This window comes from Notolepis coatsorum (genome assembly GCF_963971535.1).
Source record: "Notolepis coatsorum genome assembly, chromosome: 4".
Classification (NCBI taxonomy): Eukaryota; Metazoa; Chordata; class Actinopteri; order Aulopiformes; family Paralepididae; genus Notolepis; species Notolepis coatsorum.
This window is the reverse complement of record NC_140168.1, coordinates 20555348-20577738: the sequence shown is the minus strand read 5'-3', so window position 1 is coordinate 20577738 and position 22391 is coordinate 20555348. Positions and strand designations below refer to the sequence as shown.

The following is a 22391-nucleotide window of genomic DNA, read 5'->3' as shown; positions in this document are numbered from 1 at the left end:
AGGCTGAGCAGCCTATATAGTTACGGATCCTTTTTGACCATGGCCTGTCATTATTGTGTGTTTGCTCAGTTACATAAACAGTTTGTAGAGTTGTTAACAGAATGCCAATGGATACATATTATATACTTAACCTTCTGTAGTGTGGTAGTGAAAGGGTTAGCCTTCTGTAGTGTGGTAGTGAAAGGTTAACCTTCTGTAGTGGCAGTGAAAGGGTTAACCTTCTGTAGTGTGGTAGTGAAAGGGTTAACCTTCTGTAGTGTGGCAGTGATAGGGTTAACCTGTAGTGTGGCAGTGAAAGGGTTAACCTTCTGTAGTGTGGTAGTGAAATGGTTAACCTTCTGTAGTGTGGCAGTGAAAGGGTTAACCTTCTGTAGTGTGGCAGTGAAAGGGTTAACCTTCTGTAGTGGTAGTGAAAGGGGTAACATTTTGTAGTGGTAGTGAAAGGGTTAACCTTATGTAGTGTGGCAGTGAAAGGGTTAGCCTTATGTAGTGTGGTAGTGAAAGGGTTAACCTTCTGTAGTGTGGCAGTGAAAGGGTTAACCTTCTGTAGGGTGGTAGTGAAAGGGTTAACCTTATGTAGTGCGGCAGTGAACGGGTTAACCTTATGTAGTGTGGTAGTGAAAGGGTTAACCTTCTGTAGTGGTAGTGAAAGGGGTAACCTTCTGTAGTGTGGTAGTGAAAGGGTTAGCCTTCTCTAGTGTGGTAGTGAAAGGGTTAACCTTCTGTAGTGTGGTAGTGAAAGGGTTAGCCTTCTGTAATGTGGTAGTGAAAGGGTTATGGCGTCGACGTTAACAAAACATCTCGCCAACATCGCCTGCATCTTTTGCAGATTCCAAGGAGGAGAAAGCCATGGCCTTCTTCGACGCCGACGAGGAGGAGTTCCTCAAGTCTCACAGCCTGAAAGACGGGGAGACGAAGGGGGAAGCGGACGACAAGCCCATGACCTCCCTCACGGCACGGGACATCTTCGGCAAGTGGGAGGACGAGCCCAGCTACCCGCCCTCCTCCTCCTCCTACCCGCCCCCGGCCAAGGAGAAGAGCCGGCGGGAGGTGGAGGCGGAGGTGGATGAGGAGCGGGAGCACCTGGAGGAGGAGCTGTATCGCAGCCGCAAGCACAGCTCCAAGAAGGAGGAGAAGGCCAAGAAGAAGGAGAAGAAGGAGAAGGAGAAGGAGAAGGAGAAAGAGAAAGAGAAGGCCTCCAGGGCCAGCCCGGCGCCCGTCGCCGCGCCCCCCAGGGAGAAGGACAGGCCCTTGTTCCCGGTCGCCAGGGAGGAGTCGCCGGCCCCTCCCCCTCCGCCTCCACCTTCTCGCTCCTCCGGGAAGAGGGAGGACTTTGAGCTCAAAGTTAGCTCCTTAGATGAGATGCCCAGGTATGTGCCGGGGGGGGGGGGGGGGGGCTGGCTGGCCACTGTCTGAAAATTTGACATTTCCTTGCACATTTCTCTATAATTTTTTTAATGAGGAAAAAGGAAAGCAAAATTGAATCAAACGAATAAGAAAATAATTTGTCTCACACAAAAGGTCTTCTGCCTAAATGTTAGATATTTCTTTCAAACGAAGCCAGGAGATATGGATATTCAAGAATCTTCCCAACACTTGTTATTATTGTTATGCATTATTTAGCTGTTCTATTGGTGCTTGATTAGTGACGCTTTTACAGATTACGATATAAGTTATCTATATATCATCCGTTTAGCCTTGCATGTGTGATAACGACACACAATAACAACTCTTTGACGTATCTCTGCAGATAGTTGTCGCACCGTACGTCTCTCTTATCTCGCTCTCTCCGCTCTTCGTCACCGTTCCCGCTCTGTCCCTCCTCCTCAGCTCTTCCACAGGGTCCACCACGAAAGACCGCCGCTTGTCCCGCGATCTGGTCAATCCTAAGAAAGACCAGGAGTTCCGCTCCATCTTCCAGCACATTCAGTCGGCGCAGCTCCGCCGCACACCCTCCGAGCTGTTCGCTCAGCACATAGTCACTATCGTGCATTACATCAAAGGTACAGTACCGGTCCAGCTGCCGCCCCCCGGGGGCTCGGCCCGTCTCCTGGTTCTCGGATAGCGGCGGCAACAAGGGGGGTGGTTTTTTTGGTGCCGGGATGTGCCGGATTCACACGCCGGAGATTGAAATTAAATGTCCGGTTGATGGGATGAAGTCATTTTGAAAGGTTGGCTTGATTTGCTCTCTGGAGCGTCTGGGTCGTGTTCACAGCTTTTCCTTTCCCTCCTCCAGCCCAACACTTCTGCTCCTCGGACATGACTCTAAGCGAGCGCTTTGCCATGTACCAAAGAAAAGCCGCAGAGCTAGAAACCATGAAGCCAAGGAAGAGCCCAGAGATCCACAGGTATGGTCGTCTTTCTCCCTGTAGAAGCATCATATACTCATATATATACATATGTAGATATATATCATATATATACATCATATAATAATAATAATAATAATAATAATAATAATAATAATAATAATAATAATAATAATAATAATAATAATAATAATAAGCACACCAGCTATATCTACTCTGGCTCCCTGTGTATCTCAAAGGGTAGAACGTGGCACCACCAGGGTTACTGGTTCAATTCCCACTGGAGGGCGATCAAGCTAAAGAATTTATTTTCTTGTAAATGTCTGTATTGTCCACCAATCGGGTTTGTTAACGATGCAACATGAGAATCGTGGTGTGTGAAACCTTTTGCTGTTGTAAATTTGTGAGAGTATATTTCTATACATATATAAATACAGTATTTGTCCCGTCATTCAAGTTTCAAGTTTCTTTTATTGCCACACGGCCAGGCCGGTGGAATTTGTCACCAACTTCACCGCTGGCGTCTTCTCTGCTTCTCTCGCAGGAGAATCGATGTCTCCCCCAGTGCCTTTAAGAGGCACTCTCACCTGTTTGAGGATATGGAGGAGATCAGCTACAAGGTGACCGGCCTTTTTGAAATTTGAAGTATTTGAAAAAAGAGAAAAACAACACGCAACAGAATTTGAGACGATGTTCACAAGCAGCAGTGTTCAGCTTTTGTGCTTTTCTTTCAAAGGATGCATAAGTCTAAATCAAAAGAGAGCCCAAATGTCTTTTGTAAATACCAAGCAAGCCCCTCCCCCACGTGCCTGCTATGAGATATGGTTATTGATTGGGTATGTGTACCAACCCAAGCAAAAGGCTAAAAGGAGGTGACTTAAGAGCCTGTGTTCCAAGCCTCTGAAGGGACCCTAATCAATGCCATTAACCTTGTAAGTATTATTCCTCAAAGATCCAAGCAAAAAAAAAGAATAGAACTGTGACTTTATGAACAGCTGATTTATGTTAGAGTTGGTTTGTGCATGCACTGCTGGTTTCCCACAACTGGTGATGTTTACTGTAGTAATGGACAAGGTTCATGTTTTTTTTTAAGATAAAGACGTTCCGTTTCTTTGTACACATATGTTCATACTAAGTGTCTACCTGCACCTCTATCAAGTTGTATTAATAATAATAATACATTTAATTTGTAGTGCACTTTACATTTGGAACCAAATCTCAAAGTGCTAAACATAAGTGTAGTAGTGATGGCCATTGTCAGAATAAAATATAATTTTTTTTAATCACCAGTAGGGGGAGTTGCAATGCTACAGATATTTAACCTATTTTGTTTCCACTGTAATGTTGTATAGATTTTGTTTTTGTTTTCAGTATTCTGTTCTTGTATTTGATTCTCCCATGTTTACTAAATAGTATATCTCATTTAAGAAGCGATGACGCACTTGATTTAACACCATTATATATATATATATACAAATAATAATTTTAAAAGATGTCCATGTATTGTCACGTGTCTGTAAGTAAAGGCGGTAGCTAACACGGTCACGGCCATGTATCTCTCACAGGACCCGGGTAAAAAGCTCAAGGGAGACGTGATGGACCTGCGTCAGGATATTGAGCGGCGCAAACGGTTTGCCGGGAAGGAGCGCGAGTACAAGCGGGGGGACGGGGCCAAGAGCTCCGGAGGGTCCCGGGGACCCAGCCGAGAGAGGTCCTCGGAGAAGGCTGCCAAGCACCACAAGAAATCCAAGTAGGCTCAAAGCAAACGAGCGCTATATATCTCACCACAGGCTGCTTTCATTCATTTCCTGATTAGTTTGTGGGCATTTTTGTAGAGGAAATTGGTTGGGTATGGACTGGCTGTATTTAGGAAAGCTAATAATGGCATCATGTACAAATAATGCACACCGGTAGGTTAATGGGCGCTAACGCGTGGTGAACTCTGCTTTATTTCACCAAATTTATATCGTCAACCCTGTTCAATCAATACTTTCATATTTTCCTGCAGTTTTAACTACATATTTTTTATTTTAATATTTTTATTTACTTTAGAACCTATTATCCCCCAAATAAAGTAATATTCCTATTCTGGCACTCTCATCTGACATTTAAAAAAAAAACTTTTTGTCTACAGGAAAAGTAAGAAGAAGCGTGATCACTCCCCGTCCTCCTCCTCCTCCTCCTCCTCTCCTTCCCCCTACCCTCCTTCCTTCAGGGGGCGGGAGTACAAGGGCGAGGGCATGGAGCACATGGAGGAGGGCTACGGTCCCCCCCGCGGATACCCGCGGGACTACGCCGGGCCCGGGGACAGGGGGCCCGGGGACAGGGGGCCCGGGGACAGGGGGCCCCGCGATTACGAAGGCTACAACATGGACCGAGGCAGAGGGCGCGGATTCGTAAGTCTGTTGTTGTTTTTACGATTTTTACACTTTTCACTGGGAAGATTCTGATTCTGACTTTTTTAATTTCTCCATCCTAATAACGTGTCTGTAGATTGCGCTTCTCTAGAACCTTCCCCCCCACTAATGATAAAGGAACATAGTGTGGTGGCGATGGTATCTCTCATACATAATCCATGCACTGCCTGATTTTAGTAAGGTAAAGTAAAGCACACATCCCTCAAATCTTAACCACTCCCTTTCCACTACCAACTGGTTAACCTTTTCACTGCGACAATACAGAAGGTTAACCCTTTCACTGCCACACGACAAAAAATAAAACCCGCCGGTAGTGTGGTAGTGAAAGGGTTAAATAAATTCCTGGTTTCCTACAATCTAGTCTACTTTTTCGCCCGTTTTCTTTTACAGCGCTAGGATTGTCCATTGATCGTTGCTTTTGCTTTGATCTCTGGACCAAAGATGACTGGCACCACTCTGGGACTACTGTCCTGCTGTACTTAAGTTTTTACTGTAGTTAGTGTTAAGTCAAAAGGTTTCAAACCTTACGAATGCCTTTGGCACCTGGTGGTGTTTCCTGCCTTTTGAAACCTGCCTTGTCGTTTTGGTTTCAGTTCCCCAGAATGAGGGGCAGTTGGGGCTGGAACAGGGGCAATTACCCAGGCAACAACAGCAGCAGCAGCAACAACAACAACAGCAGCAACAATGGCAACCCGCCCAATATGAATGCCCCTCCAACGAGGCTTCCCGAGGAGGAGTGGGACCCTGAGTACACTCCCAAGAGCAGGAAATATTACTTGGTGAGTTTCCACGTCTCCTCGTTGATTGGCTCATCGGGGCTGCTGTGTGGCCTGGCGGGTTAGAGAGAACATTGCCCCTCTGCTGCCCCCTCTGGTGAAATGCATGCATGCATGTGTTTCTGCAAGGGGATATTTGGAGCAATAAGTCGGTACGTACACTGAGCAGCATTTTCCAATAGGAGTGCTCTAAAATCTAAAAATAAACGAATGAAAAAATAAAACTAAAAGAAATATAAACCATATATATATATCGACATGGTATATATGGTGATATGTTTAATTATTGAGTATATATATTTTGAGGTTGAAACCTTGGAATGGTAGCCCCTTGGTGTAAACCGTCCTCCACCGTTACAAACTGTGCCCGTTGACCCAGATGATATAGGGGTGACAGTGGCTCAGGAGGTAGAGCAGTCGTCTGGTAATCCGGAGGTTCCCCGTTCGAGTCCCGGGCAGCGTGCCAGTGGCTCAGGAGGTAGAGCAGTCGTCTGGAAATCCGGAGGTTCCCCGTTCGAGTCCCGGGCAGCGTGCCAGTGGCTCAGGAGGTAGAGCAGTCGTCTGGAAATCCGGAGGTTCCCCGTTCGAGTCCCGGGCAGCGTGCCAGTGGCTCAGGAGGTAGAGCAGTCGTCTGGTAATCCGGAGGGTCCCCGTTCGATTCCCCGCTCCTCCCGGGCAGCGTGTCGGAAGTGTCCTTGAGCAAGACACTTAACCCCTAACTGCTCCCGATGAGCAGGATGGCACCTTGCACGGTTGCCTCCGCCGTCGGTGTGTGAATGGGGTAAAACGTGAGGAACAAATTGTAAAGCGCTTTGGATAAAGCACCTTATAAATGCACCATTTACCATTTCTGATATGGTTGAGCGCGGCTCTCCCGCTGGGGTTGCAGAGTCAGAGGGGTGAGTGTCACGAGGTTGTAACCTTGCAACGGTACCTTGCCCCCCCTTGGTGTAAACCCGCTCCTTCACCACCACCTGAACTGGATCCTTCTCAGGTGGCGGAGTGGATCAGACCGTGGTGTTTGACCCACGTGGTCCCATGGTGCTGGTGAGCAAGAGGGTTGAGGGTTCAGGGCTGTCGGAGGACGGGTGCCAAGTGCCTGCTGGTACCTAGTGACCACCGTTGCATAGACACCGGTTCTTCAACCCGCGTCGACATCATCACTGTTTTATTCCTGTGATGTGGGGGGGAAAGTTCCATCCCTATTTCTGAACATGAACAACAGTCTCTCCGAGCTGGAATTGGCTGAAACGAGGCTCTGGTGAGTCATGTCAAGTAACACCTCCTGGAACTGCTCCATTTGACCGTGTATGGAAGGCTTGCTACAAACACGAGCTTTATTATTTCATAGTACCACCACCTGATGTGATCCAGAAAATATGCCAATAGCCTACATGGAAAATGACTGCATGTGTAACGGAGAGTTGAGAACACACGCTCGGTCTCCCAGTCGCTTTGGAACGTGGCTTACATATGTTACAGTCTGGGCTCGCCTGTGTGTTGGTAGTGAGAGTGGTTAAGGTTGGGGTTAAGATAAGGATTGGGCTGGGGCGCCCTCGTGGTGCACCGCATAGTGCCTCGCACACCTACGCGGCCGTCCCGGGTTCGCCTCCCGCTCCCGGAGATGATTTGTCGCATGTCCTCCCCACATCTTCTCCCGTTCTCCCTCTCCTCTGTCGGTCTTGTATGGCCATAAAAGGGAAGCTGTAAAAATGCTAAAATAAATCTTTAAAAAAAAAAAGATAAGGATTGGGTTCATACATAGACAACACTTTCTGCGCCAACCACGAGTATAGATAGGGTTATCTCGCCAACCATTGAGTGCCAGGACCCCCGAAAACCTGAGTATACTCGGGTTTTCATAGTTTTCTTTTGTTTGATTTTTTTTATTCTATACAGTCTCATGGACCTCAGTGTATCATTATTGGGACTCATTCTGAGACGCCAAGAGTGCAATACCGGCCGAATCCTGCTAGGTGGCAGTATAGCCTACCCTTTGAAACCTTATTTCACACTGTGTGTTACATCGTATATATGGTCCGGGCGGAGAATTTAGACCAAGCCAAGTGAATCGCTTCATCCGAGCACTTTGAAATGCGTTCAGCACACTCCATGCATATTTTGTGCCAGTTCATGTCAGGGACCCAATGGACATCAATACTGGAAATCGTGATCAGACAATTGGACTATTCTTTTTGGGATACCTCCTAGTAAAGGTAAGGACTATATGACATCAACCCTACTTTGATCCAACAATGATTTCACATCGATCGCAACGATCAACGTATGTAGTATTGGAAATGCCGTTGCTGACGATCAGAGCATCAAAAAACAACCACCCCCCTTTGATGCATTCATGATGAAACATAATACCTATTATTAGGGATGTTCGATATTGGCTTTTTTACCGATATTGTCCAACTCTTAATTTCCGATACCGATATATGCAGGGTTCCCCCCCCCCCCCCAAAAACACAACATTATGCATACTTTTCACAATAAATAAAATAAGAATTTGTTCTTACTTGCTTGCCTGGGTAAATAAAGGTAAAAATGTTAAAAAATATATATAATAATAAAGAAATAAAATAAAAAAAATTACCGATATTGCTAATTTCCGATATTACATTTTAATGCCAAAATCGGCCGATAATATCGGTAGGCCGATAATATTCGACATCCCTACCTATTATATACCTTTGATTTGGAAATAGTAACGTGTCCAGGCGAGCAACGCGAACGCCTTTAGCTAAATTCACATATCACTTTATAACACAGCTTCCAGGAATTAGCCAGGATCACTCTGAAACACACGAACGTATACATGAAAAAATCAAATGTCAAATGAGCCATAGTATTGTCTCCATAGCTATAATATAGAATATAGATATAGCTCTGCAAACATCGTGACGCAGTGAAAATCCCTATCTTTTAAAGCATGGCCCATTGACTACAAGGATGGATAAAACGGCTGGCGCTGACGGTGTTAAAGTGAAAATGACGACGAGTTGCAACTGCAAAGTGATGATGATGAAATGCAGATGACCCTGTGTGATCTAGCATCTCCCTTTGACCCCGTGTGAACTAGCATCTACCGGTATACTTAATTTATTTGTTTTCTAACCCTTAGGTTATTTACAGAGTAGGTTATTTACAAAGGGTATGTTATTTACAGAGGGTAGGTTATTTACAGAGGGTAGGTTATTTACCAAGGGTAGGTTATTTACAGAGGGGGTTATTTACAAAGGGTATGTTATTTACAGAGGGTAGATTATTTACCAAGGGTAGGTTATTTACAGAGGGTAGGTTATTTACAGAGGGTAGATTATTTACCACGGGTAGGTTATTTGTTTACAGAGGGTAGGTTATTTATTTACAGATGGTAGGTTATTTACAGAGGGTATGTTATTTATTTAGAGGGTAGGTTATTTATTTACAGAGGGTAGATTATTTATTCAGAGCGTAGGTTATTTATTTACAGAGGGTAGGTTATTTATTCACAGAGCGTAGGTTATTTATTTACAGAGCGTAGGTTATTTATTCACAGAGCGTAGGTTATTTATTTACAGAGGGTAGGTTATTTATTTACAGAGGGTAGGTTATTTATTTACAGAGGGTAGGTTATTTATTTACAGAGGGTAGGTTATTTACAAAGGGTAGATTTGCTTAGCATGTATGCTCTTTTTCAGCGACATCCTGCTTCATACTCATTGGGGGTGAAGTGCCTTGCTCAAGGGCACTTCACTGGTGGGAGTTGAGGGAGGGGAGAGCGTTATTCATCCCGCCTCTTCGCTTGACGTTAAGGCCGCTGCCGGCCCAAACAGCCCTCTGGGAGCCTTTGTTATCACCTCCAGTCATCGTTCTCTTTGCCTGTGTGCCCCTCCAGCATGACGACCGAGACGGCGAAAAGGCCTGGGTGGACAACCGAGGGCGGGGCCGGGGGCCCTTCCCACCCCGGGGCCGCGGCCGGTTCGTCTACCGCAAGGGAGGAGGCAGCAGCCCCAAGTGGACCCACGACAAGTTCCAGGGAGGGGAGGAGGGAGAGCTGCCGGACGACAACATGGAGGACCATAAAGAGGGCAAGGCGGCGGACGCCACAACCCCCAAGTAGTGGACTAGTGTCCCCGTCGTCATCACTACCGTCTGTCCATCCATCCTCCTAGCAGAGGTTTAACCACACGGCCCACAGTCCTAGCGTCAGAATGTCGATAGTCATCAGAAAGTTATTTTTTGTTGTTGTTGTTTCCTGCCCGAGCCCGTTCTGCAGTATGGTTTAAAAGGGACACTGTGATTTTATTTATTTTTACCCGACACTTGTCACGTTGCTGTTGCTGACACTTGTCACGTTGCTGATACTTGTCACGTTGCTGTTGCTGACACTTGTCACGTTTTTTGACACTTGTCACTCACGTTGCTGACACTTGTCACGCTGCGACAGAAACTCAAAATGGCACGTCGGCGTCGTTAAGCATTTATCGCTGAGTGAAACGAGTGCCTCCTTAGTTTCCACGGTGAAACACCAACGAGCGAAGACCTGTGACGAGTGTCTGGTAAAGAAAAACCAAGAAGAATACAATTTAAAATGTCGGGGTGTCCCTTTTGAGGAAGAAGCGTGTAATTGACATGAAGAGCAAGACTCTTGATTACCTTTTTTGTATGTTAGATCTTTTATTTGTGAATGTTTTTCTTTTTTTAATGTAAAGATGCATTTAGTTGGTCTTGCTTTTGTAGTAGGCTGGCACTGAGTCATTTGCACCCTATTAACGAGGAACATACTGAGGAACCTAAGATGGCTTAACTTTTCTCTGAAGACATGACAAAAGAAATGCATTTGTGCCTTAGAAATGATCATTACAGTGATATATGTGTAATATCTCTTTACTTTGTACTGCTTTTTAATTGCTGTACTAGAGAAAGACCTTAGGTGATCTGTATGTTGTTTATTTGGGCACTGGTAAATCTTTGATGGTATAATTGCATGAAACAATGGATCCATACCTTGCTCCATGGGACCAATTGACGTTGGACACAGGGCTCATAATTACATTTTAACCGTCTCGCATACACAAAAGTCAACATGGTACCCCCAACTTAACGATTCTCACTTATAATCTCAACAGTTTCTCATGTAGCGCGCCAATACTCCTGTATATCTCCTTAGGAGATAATAGAGGTTTGTTTTATATACGTGTGGTGTATTCTCATTGATAGTTGATGTTTTCTGTTTAAAAGAAAAGTTACAAAAGTTTAAAAAAATATAAATAAACAATGAAGAATTTTCACTGTGTACAAGGATTGTAAAACTGATATCATTTGGCTTGCTTATGCTTTAGAGCTGACAAAACAGGCGTAGCTTTGTGCCTCTGTAATATAATTTTAAGGTAAGTGGTTACTGTGATTAAGGTTTTTAAGACTGATAAGAAAAGGGGTAATAAGTACAGATTTGTACAATCATCATCATTGAAATGTCAATGAAATACTGTTTTTTTTACTTTTTCTTTTTTTTATGCAGCAATTACAGTAATCTTAACGCTATATACTATAGCTGCATTTCAGTAAATTCTGCTCAACGTAGAATATGACATTGAAAAGTGGAAGAGAACTGCTAACATTTTGACAGGATGTGTAAAAAGACAAAGAAACATAGTTGTTGAGAGTTCACACAAAATAGCAGAACAGGTTTTGTGATCCTTTTCACCGTGCTGCTGTGTCCTGAAGGCTGTGTGTACCGGAAGTACTGAGTAGAAACTGTAGGACACTGTTTTTCTGTTATACTGCAAACGAAGCGGAACTCTTTTCTACTCTTCCTCCAGAGCTTTGAATAATTTCTTTTAATTATCAATAAATCTTTTCTTTGATTCAGCCGAATCGCGTAGTTGTGTATTTGTAAAAATATTCCACTGGAAAATGCCTATTTTGTGTTTGTGTTGTTGTGAGGGACATTATTTTGCAACACTGCAGGAACGCCTGTTATGACTTACGAGTAATATCTGCTAAGATTTAAATGGGATCGTCTCTTATTGTGAATTATTAATTTGGCCAGCAATGTCGCACCACATACCTAAAGTCAGGAGATGCTGAGTCTCTCACTTTGGCTGCATTGAGAGTTGTTTTCTCTGGCTCTTGTAACAATTACCAATTGAACCAGCAGTATCTACTTAACTGGACACTGGACACAAGCACCTTTTCATTCATGGAGGGAGGGTTGGGGAGGAAAATTTCAAGGCAGCAAAAAAAAACGAATCCCCTGGGATAGAGTTTGAAGCAGAGAGGCTCTGCATTGGCCATATCTACAGTACAGCAGAGAGGTGTCTGGTCCGGGGACAAGTGGCCTTTTCATACCCCTCAACAGACATCTCTTTACCAGGGAGCTGCAGTGTTCGCAGCTGAAATGGCGAGGGTGCTGGGAATTGTGGAATGGGAAACACAGGAAGTGATGGGGTCAGAGAGGATGACTAACAGGGGGGGGGGGGGGGGGGCGCGCGGACTGGGGGTTCTGTGGGAAACGGTCTTCTCTGCTAAGATTAACCCACCCTGGAGTGGACTGAGAGCAGCTTGTAATAATATACAAGAGTAAATAATCAAAATATGGACATGGTGTACACAATGAGGCAGCGTTGTTGCTTTTCCAATTTTGTCGTTAAGTGTAAATACATGGTTAGTTACTATTCTGGTCTGTGTCCAGGAACAGAGTGGTTAAGAAGTTGAATTACTCCCAAGAGAAAATGAAAACTGGGTAGAATACTAATGTAGAGCCATAATACTGCGCTGGATATAAAACTCATATGGTAAATGGCTGCTTTTTTATATAGCGCTTTTATCCAAAGCGCTTTACATTTTGTTACCACACATTTGACCCATTCACTCCCACATTCACACACCGACGGTGGAGGCAACCGTGCAAGGTGCCACAACCTGCTCATCGGGAGCAATTAGGGGTTAAGTATCTTGCTCAAGGACACATCGACATGCTGAGCGGGAATCGAACCGGGAACCTCCGGATTGCCAGACGACTGCTCTTCCTCCCGAGCCACTGTTGCCCCTAAATATACAAATATAAAAGCAACTTGATCATACAAAACAAAGTAACAACATGCTAAATTGTTATTAGTCGGCCTCTGCCAAACGGAGCTCCTGTCCTCCGCAGTCTGAAGTGGATTGGCCGGACATGTCTCTTTAGTGGTAGTGCACCCGCCCTATTGTCCCTGTGCCTGTGGCCAGGATATCCGGTTGTCCGTTCCTCCAGATCTCCCTCACGATGCGCTCCCTCTCCTCCAGCCGCCGCGCCCTCTCCAGCTCCTCCGCCGACGCGAACACGTCCACGCTCCTCAGAGGAGTACCGTTCAACTCGCTCCCAGGCCCGACCGTCACTTGGGGGACTCCCGCCTCCTCGTCCCCCCCGAGACTCTCGTCGTCCTCCTCCTCCTCTTCGTCCTCCTCGCTGGACTCCTTCAGCTGCCTCCGCTCGGGAGACGGGTGAGGAGGCCGGCTGCGGCGGCCGCGACGGGTCCTGCAGGCGAGGCTCGTCACCAAGAGGCACAGGGCCAGGAGGAGGCCCAGACACACTCCCATCATGAAGTACAGGGCGAAGCTCTCTGGGTTGGCTGTGTGGGGAAACACAAAGGATGGGTCTGTGGTTACACAGTGTGGCGGTGTGTGACCAGGTCAGCCGTGGCTCTCTCTCATCCCAACTCGGTCTCAAGACACCAGATAGAAGTCAAGTGCCAGGCATTAATAGTCTCAAGTCAAGGTCCAAGTCCCAAGTCATTCATATCAAGTCTCAAGTCAGGTCCCAAGTCATTCATATCAAGTCTCAAGTCAAGGTCCAAGTCATTCATATCAAGTCAGGTCCCAAATCATTCATATCAAGTCTCAAGTCAAGGTCCAAGTCATTCATATCAAGTCAGGTCCCAAGTCATTCATATCAAGTCTCAAGTCAAGGTCCAAGTCATTCATATCAAGTCTCAAGTCAAGTCCCAAGTCATTCATATCAAGTCTCAAGTAAAGGTCCAAGTCATTAATGTCAAGTCTCATGTCTTAATGCAGAACACACACCATGTCAAGTCAAATAGGAGCAAGTCAAGTTTCCAATACAAATAAGTCATAAAACAAAGTCTAGCATTTACATTTTTCTTTCATCTTCACTTTTGCATTGAATTAATAGTGTGAACAAAATCTCAAATTCAAGTATTCATGCCACAAGTCATGGCAACATAAGTCAGGTCTCTAGTCATTTCCCCATGCATCAATTCAAGTCTCCAGTCATCAAATGTATGACTTGAGTTCAAGTCATATGCATATGTTTTTATAAATCGAATGTATTATTATTATTATTATTATTATTATTGTTATTATTATTATTATTATTATTATTATTATTATTATTATTATTATTATTATTATTATTATTATTATTATTATTATTATTATTATTATTATATGCTGCATTCGATTATAACAGGTTGGAAATTCTGACTTCCTACTAGGAAAAATAAAATGGCACGTCGTTTCAACATGACCACCCACATTGTATATAAACGTTAATGTTGTTATTAGCTGTTTTAAAGGAACACGCCAACTTTTTGGGAAATTAGCTTATTTGCCATCTACCCTGGAGTTAGACAAGCAGATACTAACCCTTTTCTTCTCTGTGCATGCATTAGGCTTACGGAACAGCCTAATGCCGTTAGCCTAGCTTAGCGTCATTCACTGGAAGTAGGTGTGCCAGTGTAGCCTAGTTCCCAACAGTCACGAAATACACTCCAAATACAACTCCAAAACTCCTGTAAACATGGTTTGACCTGTGTATTTACTACGTGGAGAATTTCTAAAAAGAAATGAGACATTTTCATTTTCTAAGCAGATATATACTAGTCGGAACTATTTTTTGCCTGGGCGCAGTGATTTCATCACCTCAAAAGCCCAGTTTAAAAAAAATAAACAGGGCTTTTGAGGTGATGAAGTCACTGTGGTTTGGCATGAGTATCCGCGTTTGTGGCTCGAACGCACGTAGGTCAGAGAAGATACGTTTCCCACCTCCGACCATAAATAAATGCAGCATAAGTCCCCACCTCTGCATTCACCCACGATGATGGCAAGTAGTCACTGGCATTTGTCCGAATTGAATCAGAACGTACATATATACACAAAGACCGACAACAGCATGAATGATGCAGTAATTACTACATGGGGGCAATCAAGAGGCAGAAACAAGTCTGTGCGTTTCTCCGCTCTTCCCCAGCTTTTGAGCACGGGAAATGAGGAATGTCACTCGATATTCGAGAGAGTTGAGTACACAGACATTGTCAAAGTACACAGGGTGTCAGGAAGCCAAGGAAAACAGAACACCTAAGTCCTTGGAACTGATGGCGGCCGGTCACGCCTGGAAGGAATTCTTAAAAGAAGAAGAAAAAAACTGAATTTCTACTTCTTAAGAGGCCTGTGCGCTGGACACGATAAAGACGTTACCTTTGATGTGAGCGTAGGTGGCCATGCTGTTACTCAGAAGCTCCATGTCTCTCCTAATGGGCTCCATTCTGAAGCACCTCGACGGAACCTCACATCTCCCGGTCTCCCTCGTATGCAACGGTGCCAGGAGCTGTTACAAAACACATTTCAGACCAGTTACTCCAACGTACATGACATTTAAGATCGCGAAAAGGAATTCCCCTCCAAACACTTGCTTTTCTGCTTCACTTTAATGGAGTTTTATCTTTATTTTCTAAGGTAGAAGAACCTTTCCTGGCTGTGACGGGGTTGAGAGGGAGATATGGCTCCAGCCTCGGAAAACGAGTTGCATCTGTGATTAATAGGGGTGCACCAAAACCACATTCTCACTGCCAATAGAGTTTCTGAACCTAAACCAATACTGATACCAATACTGGGTATTCGATCCGATCCATTACTTTTATATTAATATTGGGGAAATTCTCTGAATGATCTAAATACCCTTTTTTAGCGTTGGTATCGGCGCGCTATCTGAGACTAGTTTCTAGGTCAGGGGTGGGCAATTAACTTTTACAAGGGGCCACATGATAAACCTGAACTGTGTTGGAGGGCCGAACCAATGATAACTTGAACTTAATTCTGCTCAATATTCATTATCTCCCATTGTAAAAATGTACCGCGGGCCGGACACGGACGCCCAAAGGGCCGGAAGTGGCCCGTGGGCCGTAATTGCCCAGGTCTGTTCTAGGTGCATCTCTGTCTTTGATAGGAGACGCGTGTCATTCCTGGAGCCAGCGGGGGGGGGGTCTGACTTAGTGTCCTTAAAGATTCCAAAAGACGTTTGGGAGAATGCACCAAAATCCTTCCTCCTCCGTCCTAATCCCTGCCTAGCATTCTTCTAATCCAACAGGGACCTCGGGGGTCAATCTGGACGAGGACATTGTGTTCATGTGGAGTGTTTTACACAGGGGGGGCTGTGGAGAGTTTTACACAGGGGGGCTGTGGAGAGTTTTACACAGGGGGGCTGTGGAGTGTTTTACACAGGGGGGGCTGTGGAGAGTTTTACACAGGGGGGCTGTCTGTGTATCGTTGGCATGTTTGTATTAGGGGTCTTTTTTTGTGTTGCAGGGAACCTCGCAACCTCTCTTCCTGTGTTGAGAGCAGGGGGTTTAGAGTCTCCCACCAGGGACGGTTTTCACACCGGGCAGCCTCTCTTCCTGTGCTGAGAGCAGGGGTTTAGGGTCTCCCACCTAGGGACGGGGTTTTCACACGCATGCTCGGACACATCCACAAGGAGAGACTTAAGTTGATGAGGTCACAGTCTCAAGAGAGGAGAGATAGAGGCAGATAGAGAGACAAAGGAAGAGACCGAGGTGTAGTTAGGGTCATTCAGGGGAGGGATTAGGACAAACATGGCAACAGTCATAAATAGGCCAATGCTGGCAGTGAAATAGTAAATTTGACAATGGGTATTTTTTCCCTCATAACATTTTCACAACATGCGTGAGAGCAGAAAAGTTCTCTCTCTCTCTCTCTCTCTCTCTCTCTCTCTCTCTCTCTCTCTCTCTCTCCTCTCTAGAGAGAGTAAAATCATGCCTATAGCTTCAATCTGACCCATTAGGGCCAAATGGGTCATTCTCCCACCCTGATCTTTATCCACATCTGACTCTTGGCAGACCCTGTGCACTCTCAAAGACACGTTTTTTTCTGTGTGTGCCAATTATAGTGGTTGGTTGCCATGGTACCGTGACAGCTTATTGGTCTACCGACTCATGGGAAATGACTAGGTCTGGACCCAGCAACGGTTCTGTGTTGAACTGCCCTGGCTTGGGGGGGGGGGGGGGGTAACTGCTTTGACTCATAGTAGGAAGTGTGTCACCATCTACATCCTCAATGTCTTGCCCCCAGACTTTAACGACATAAGTGCTCGTAGGGTAATTTTGTTTTTGGTGCCACTCATGTAAAAGACAAGCAGGGTTTGCTTTTAATTAGTCAGGCCACACTTTTTGTTTGTCTCGGTGAAAATCACAGTGTTTCTTTCCCTCAAATTAGAGTGCTTCATAAATCTGCGATCTTATCAGACACTCAGTCGCCTACGTGTCAGTTATTACAGTGGAAAAGTGTAAAAGAGGACACTAGCTGACATGGTCAACACTACTGGACTGAGATTCTGTGAGAGGTTGAAAAGCACCGTGTCAGTTAGCAAGAGGTGCCATATGGCCTCTGTTTAATGCACCCATGGTCAACAAATTGCAGGGCAGACGGTTTTAACACCTAACATTTCCAGACAACTCCAATAACTGCCACGGAGTTAACTGTGGACATGCATAGACTCAGCAGCTGTAGCTGTTTATGTGGCTCATAAAATGAACTCCCCTTCAACCCTGCCACACTTCCTGCTTAGGTAATCCAATTAAAAACAAAAGATGAAACCTAAAAACCCACCGAAAATACATGTTGTTTTACAGTAGCCGTCTTTTTTCTTTTCTTTTTTTTTTACCACCAAACTTTATAAGTAGATATTAGCGTCCCTCAAACAGTTCATTGAATGGCCAGTGTTGCCTTTCACAAAACACCCCCATCACCCCGGACACGGTATATAGGTCTCGTAAAGTGCACATTAACAAAATACATGTGACTGGAAAAGCCAGATTCCTCTCTTCCATCCGTTCTGTCAACTTTATGTGGAGCTTTCGGGCTCTTTGTAAACTACTGCACCCATAAAAGGTTTTATGGCCCGTGACACTATAAAGAAAGGCACAGTCCTCACTAATAAACTAGTTTGTTGTCTAATTTCCTTCCACAGAGACCCCTGCTGTGTTGGCTAGGTTTCCTGAAGTGGACATTTTTGAGAATCTGTGTTGTCCAGAGCAGGATGTGACCAAGAGAACTGAAATTATATCTTAACTACATATATCTCAACATATATATATTAGGGGGGTAAAGGTACACGTATCCGTACCGAACCGTGTCAGTGCTGGCTGTGTACCGAACGAACACAACGGTATATGTTAAACACTAACAACCGCTCACTGGGCTCTGTTTTTTTTCACAATCTAATATAATATTTTTTTTTTAACAAATCGATTATTAATTTCGATATAGAATATTCGTTGACAGCCCTACAAGTAGGCCTACAATTAGTTACTGCACACACTACATCACCTCTGAGTGGAACATGGAAAGCCAAACTTTCCCCCACTGTACCGAAAACCCTGTACCGAACCGTGACTTCAAAACCGAGGTACGTACCAAACCGTGTACCGTTTTGTGTACCGTTACACCCCTAATATATATATTATATATATATATGAAAATACAAAAGAGAAAAAATGAAAGAAATGTAGAAAAAAAAGAGTGATAGAACCATGGGATTGACTGTTAGTATATCACTCACCTTGCTCCAGGAACAGAACACACTTTGCCCACCACGAGCCGCCCAGTAAATTCCACTGACCAACCAAATAGCTCCAAAAACGTGTAGCGGGGGCTGTCAATCAAACCCGTCAAATCAAAGTCCAACACTTGGCTTGTAACCGGAGGAGTGACTCCATTGGGTGCTGCCGAGAGGAACGAGAAGTGTCTATCTGTCCCGCTCTCTGGCTTCCGGATGGAGAGGGCAGATGTTGACTGCTGAACCTCTCTGTGGGGTTCTGAACCAGAGAGAGAGGGAGGGAGAGAAAGACAGAATTAAAGAGAGAGAGAGAGAACAGTCCTCACGTGTGCTGCCTCTTGCCTCCCCAGCATCAGTGTCGGCTATGGTCCACTCCCTCTCTTCTCCTCAGAGAGAGAGAGAGAGAGAGAGAGGGAGGGAGGGCGAGTGAGAGAAAGGGGGGTTGGGGGACCAGCCAACAAGGATCTGGACTCGTGTTAAGAAGGATCTGTTTCCTGAGAGTAAAGGCTGTGTGGGGAACTTCGAGCGTGTACCACCAAGACACGTTCTGTCCTTTAGAGCTGCAGCAGGCAAGCTTGGAGATATTAGAAAGAGTTGGTTTAGAAACAGAGCGAGCTCTGCATTACATTATTATTTTCAAGCCCATGCACGTGCAACAAGCATGCAGGTTCTCCCAGAGACACATTAGCACCTTTAACAACCACACTACAGAAGGTTAACCCTTTCACTACCCCACTACAGACGGGTAGCCGCATAGTGAAAGGGTTAACCTAACCTTCTGTAGTGTGGTTGTGAAAGGGTTAACCTTCTGTAGTGTAGTTGTGAAAGGGTTAACCCCTTTGGTAGTGTGGTCGTGAAAGGGTTAAGCTGGGAAAAGAAAGTATATATATATATATATCTATCTAATCAGCCTCTAATCAGCAGGTGGTTTGTGTGTACTTTTTTACAAGGAACGGTGAGATGGTGGTGTTAGTTTTTCCAGATGCAACCTGGGAACACCGGCTTGGCAGAGCAAAAACATCTGATTGGTCAAAAACATCTGATTGGTTGTTAAAGATTCAGCCCGGTTTTTTAACAACCAAACCACATGTTTCCTGCCTCGCCAGGTGGTGTTGAAGCTTAACCCTTTCACTGCCACGCGACAGAAGGTTAGCCCTTTACTATCACACAACCGACGGCGATGCTCCATCATTAGCATCATTAGCTCCGCAAATGCGGAGCTAATGATGCTAATGATGGAGCATCGCCGTCGGTTGTGTGATAGTAAAGGGCTAACCTTCTGTATTGTCACAGTGAAAGGGTTAACCGGCTGTCGTGTGGCAGTGAAAGGGTTAAAGCTGCCGGTGCCTCTGGGAGTCCATCATGGAAAACCTCCGTGGCTCATGCAGCAGGCGCTCGAAAGGTGATGCAGAGCTTACTCTGTTAGTTTCTTTCTGCTGGACATGTGAGCTCACTCTCGCTCGTTTCGCTGAAGTTGCCCACTACACCTTTAAAGACACAATAATTTGAGCAAAATTACATAAATAAATAGACCCAAGTCCTCACATACCATCATGTTATTAAACAAAGCCTACTTTCACACTAGAGGTATTCTGCTGTGATTTATGCTGGTCCATATAGCCTTGGCTTTGTGCGTGTCTGTGTGACCACCAGTGAAGTGTGCTGGTGAGAGCGGTGAGCTCCGGTGTAAGTAAACCGGCCCTCAGTCAGTCCGTGCCACAGTGAGGTCTGTTCAGTGTTAAAAGCTGGGAGGGTGGAGCAGGAAATAACTCGTGGACTGCAGCCGTGGGCACCGGGGATGTGGTGCTGCTGCGAGACAAGGCTTAATCGAGCTCTTTGTATTTTAATCTCAGTTTTTTCTTTTTTGAGGGGGGGTACGGTTTGTACAATATGCCGCTAACAGAGCTTAAGCAAACAGCCCGAACTAGCAGGTGCTGTTGTCGAGTGGAGTCTGTGGATGGATGGGCAAATTGGGGCAATACAAGAATCCTTGTGGTACGAATCATAAGACTTTGTTTATGCGGTCGTGCTCTGTTTTGCCTCCGTAAAGTGCTATTCTGAGCCTGTAGTGAGTGTTTATGTGGCACTCTCTGTCCAGTGTTTTCGTAAAAGCCTGTCATTATGTGGCTTCTGGCTTGTCGTCATTCAGAAAGCTGACGGTCTTCAAAGTTGGTTTGAGAGAGAGAGAGAGAGAACTCGGGCCTGAGAAAAACACCTCCCTAAAAAAACTCAGACAACACCACAAACAATGACTGTACACCACCCGGGGGCATTCTTGAGATGTAGCCTGCAGTAGAAGAATATCTTTCTCCCGCATGGCCACAGTCTATATCTACCTCATTTGCATTGGCACCTTACCTCAAAGTTTTGTACTTTTTTCTTTTTTACTGTATGAAGCACACTCGCAGGGGCTCATACGGAACCAAGCATTTCACCGTAAAGTATGTGTATTTTATTGTGATAATTAATAAACAAACTTGAAACTATCTATATGGAGCACTAAAAATCAGCAGCATGTGATGTGTGTGACAGGTCATGGCCACAGTGAGCGGTCTATAAGCTACAGGCCTTATCTTACCCTACCGCTGCCTAGATGCCTGTGTTGTGTCAGGCCTGTCCTCTTCCTGACACTGCACAGGAACAACATACCCCTTTTACTAAATTCCTAGAATTCTTAAACACACATATCCCTGTGTCAGAAAACACTCGGATGGGCACTTTCCAAGGGAAACAGTCGAGTCCTCCTCTCTACTACGTTCACTTGGCTATAGGCCACTGCACTTCCGCGTTACATTGAGCTCAAGGAAGGGGGGGGGGGGGGGGGGGGGTGAGAGCCTTGACATTAAGTGGTTTTAGCTATGGCTGTGGTGGTGCTGGAGAAATTATCCAATAGACTTGTATACGCCTGAGTCTCCTGAACATGGAGCGACCAATCCCAAGTCGAGTGGCACTTTTTCGGCCAAGCTAATCACTTTTTCGCACCTACTCCCAAACTACGCATGCGCAGATTGATGAACCTAGATCTCTCTGGACAATCCAGAGAGACTCCGTGGGCAATCTGCAGAGTTCGGGAGTAGGTGCGGAAAAGTGACTATAGCTCGGCCGAGAAAGTGCCACTCGACTTGGGATTGGTCTCTCCGTGTTCAGGAGACTCTCAGGCATATAAAAGTATATTGGATCATGTCTCCAGCCCCCCCACAGCCGTAGCTACAACCACTTAACACATTCGGCGCCAGACCCGAGATATCCCAGGTTAACCCGCCAATGCGTTGGGCGCCAGACCCGAGATTTCTCGGGTTTTGGTTGTTTATTCCTTTTTTTTTTTTTTTAACTTTATTTTATCGCTTTTCTGGTCAAGTATGACCGACAGAAACAGGTTGAAATGGGATGTAGAGCAGGGGAAGACATTCTGAGAAATTACGGCGGGTCCGGGAATCGAACTCGTGTCCCCCAGATCCGTGACGAGCACGGTTTTCCCCGACGCAGAAATAGCGCCGAGATATGCGGTGAGCTACGGGAGCTCCCCGGTTGTTTATTCCTTTATTCGATATTTGTATTCATTGTTCATCCACGGACCTCTGTGTTACCATAGGGAATGAGTCTGAGGTCGCCAAAGTGCAATACCGGCGGTATCGAGCACCCTTTGTAACCTTGTATTTTGGCTTGTGTAATGGCCAAACGTCTCCGGTTTCATGTTTCCTTGTTGGGCGAGGGCCGCCGTTCTCCAGGTTCAAATATCCCGATCCATATGTTGTGGTGGATTATGCCGTGGACCAAATGGACATTGGATGTACCAGATGGCGATCAAACAAATGGAATATTATTTTTGGAATACTCCCGATCACAGGTAAGAACGATCTGACGTAAATTTTTGCTTGATCCTGCAATGCTTTTATACCGATCGGGCTGATAAGCTAAGAAACTACCCCCCCCCCCCCCCCCCCCAATCATGCATTCATGATGGAACATAATACCTATGATATAGATTTGATTTTGGAATAATAGCGTGTACAGGCAAGAAACAGCAAGTGGAATTGACGTATAGGGC

General features: G+C 45.3%; 2 protein-coding genes across 3 annotated transcripts in view; one reads left to right on the top strand and one right to left on the bottom strand.

Moving 5' to 3' along the window:
- Nucleotides 1–11365, top strand: part of thrap3b (thyroid hormone receptor associated protein 3b) — a 30686-nt gene extending 19321 nt beyond the window's left edge. The window contains exons 5-12 of one of the 2 annotated variants that reach the window (XM_084313249.1): nucleotides 830–1370; nucleotides 1831–2003; nucleotides 2237–2348; nucleotides 2854–2929; nucleotides 3875–4059; nucleotides 4444–4705; nucleotides 5320–5505; nucleotides 9389–11365. In XM_084313249.1, coding sequence (XP_084169375.1) covers nucleotides 830–1370; nucleotides 1831–2003; nucleotides 2237–2348; nucleotides 2854–2929; nucleotides 3875–4059; nucleotides 4444–4705; nucleotides 5320–5505; nucleotides 9389–9613 — 1760 coding nt within the window. In that variant the 3' untranslated portion in view covers nucleotides 9614–11365. The remainder of the gene's footprint in view (nucleotides 1–829; nucleotides 1371–1830; nucleotides 2004–2236; nucleotides 2349–2853; nucleotides 2930–3874; nucleotides 4060–4443; nucleotides 4706–5319; nucleotides 5506–9388) is intronic. The other variant, XM_084313250.1, reaches the window with a different exon arrangement.
- eva1bb (eva-1 homolog Bb (C. elegans)) lies at nucleotides 9918–18693 on the bottom strand. The gene is made up of 3 exons (XM_084313251.1): nucleotides 18347–18693; nucleotides 14971–15100; nucleotides 9918–13106 (listed from the first exon to the last, which is right to left on the bottom strand). The coding sequence occupies exons 2-3, from the start codon at nucleotides 15035–15037 to the stop codon at nucleotides 12679–12681; spliced, it is 495 nt and encodes a 164-aa protein (XP_084169377.1). The 5' UTR covers nucleotides 15038–15100; nucleotides 18347–18693; the 3' UTR covers nucleotides 9918–12678.
- Nucleotides 18694–22391: the final 3698 nt, after the last annotated feature.

Excerpts from the sequence above, each read along its gene's own strand:
- eva1bb (XM_084313251.1), bottom strand. The coding sequence starts at position 15,037 with ATGGAGCCCATTAGGAGAGACATGGAGCTTCTGAGTAACAGCATGGCC. Across the intron at positions 13,107-14,970 it reads CACCTACGCTCACATCAAAG|CCAACCCAGAGAGCTTCGCC; the intron begins GTAACGTCTTTA and ends TTCCCCACACAG.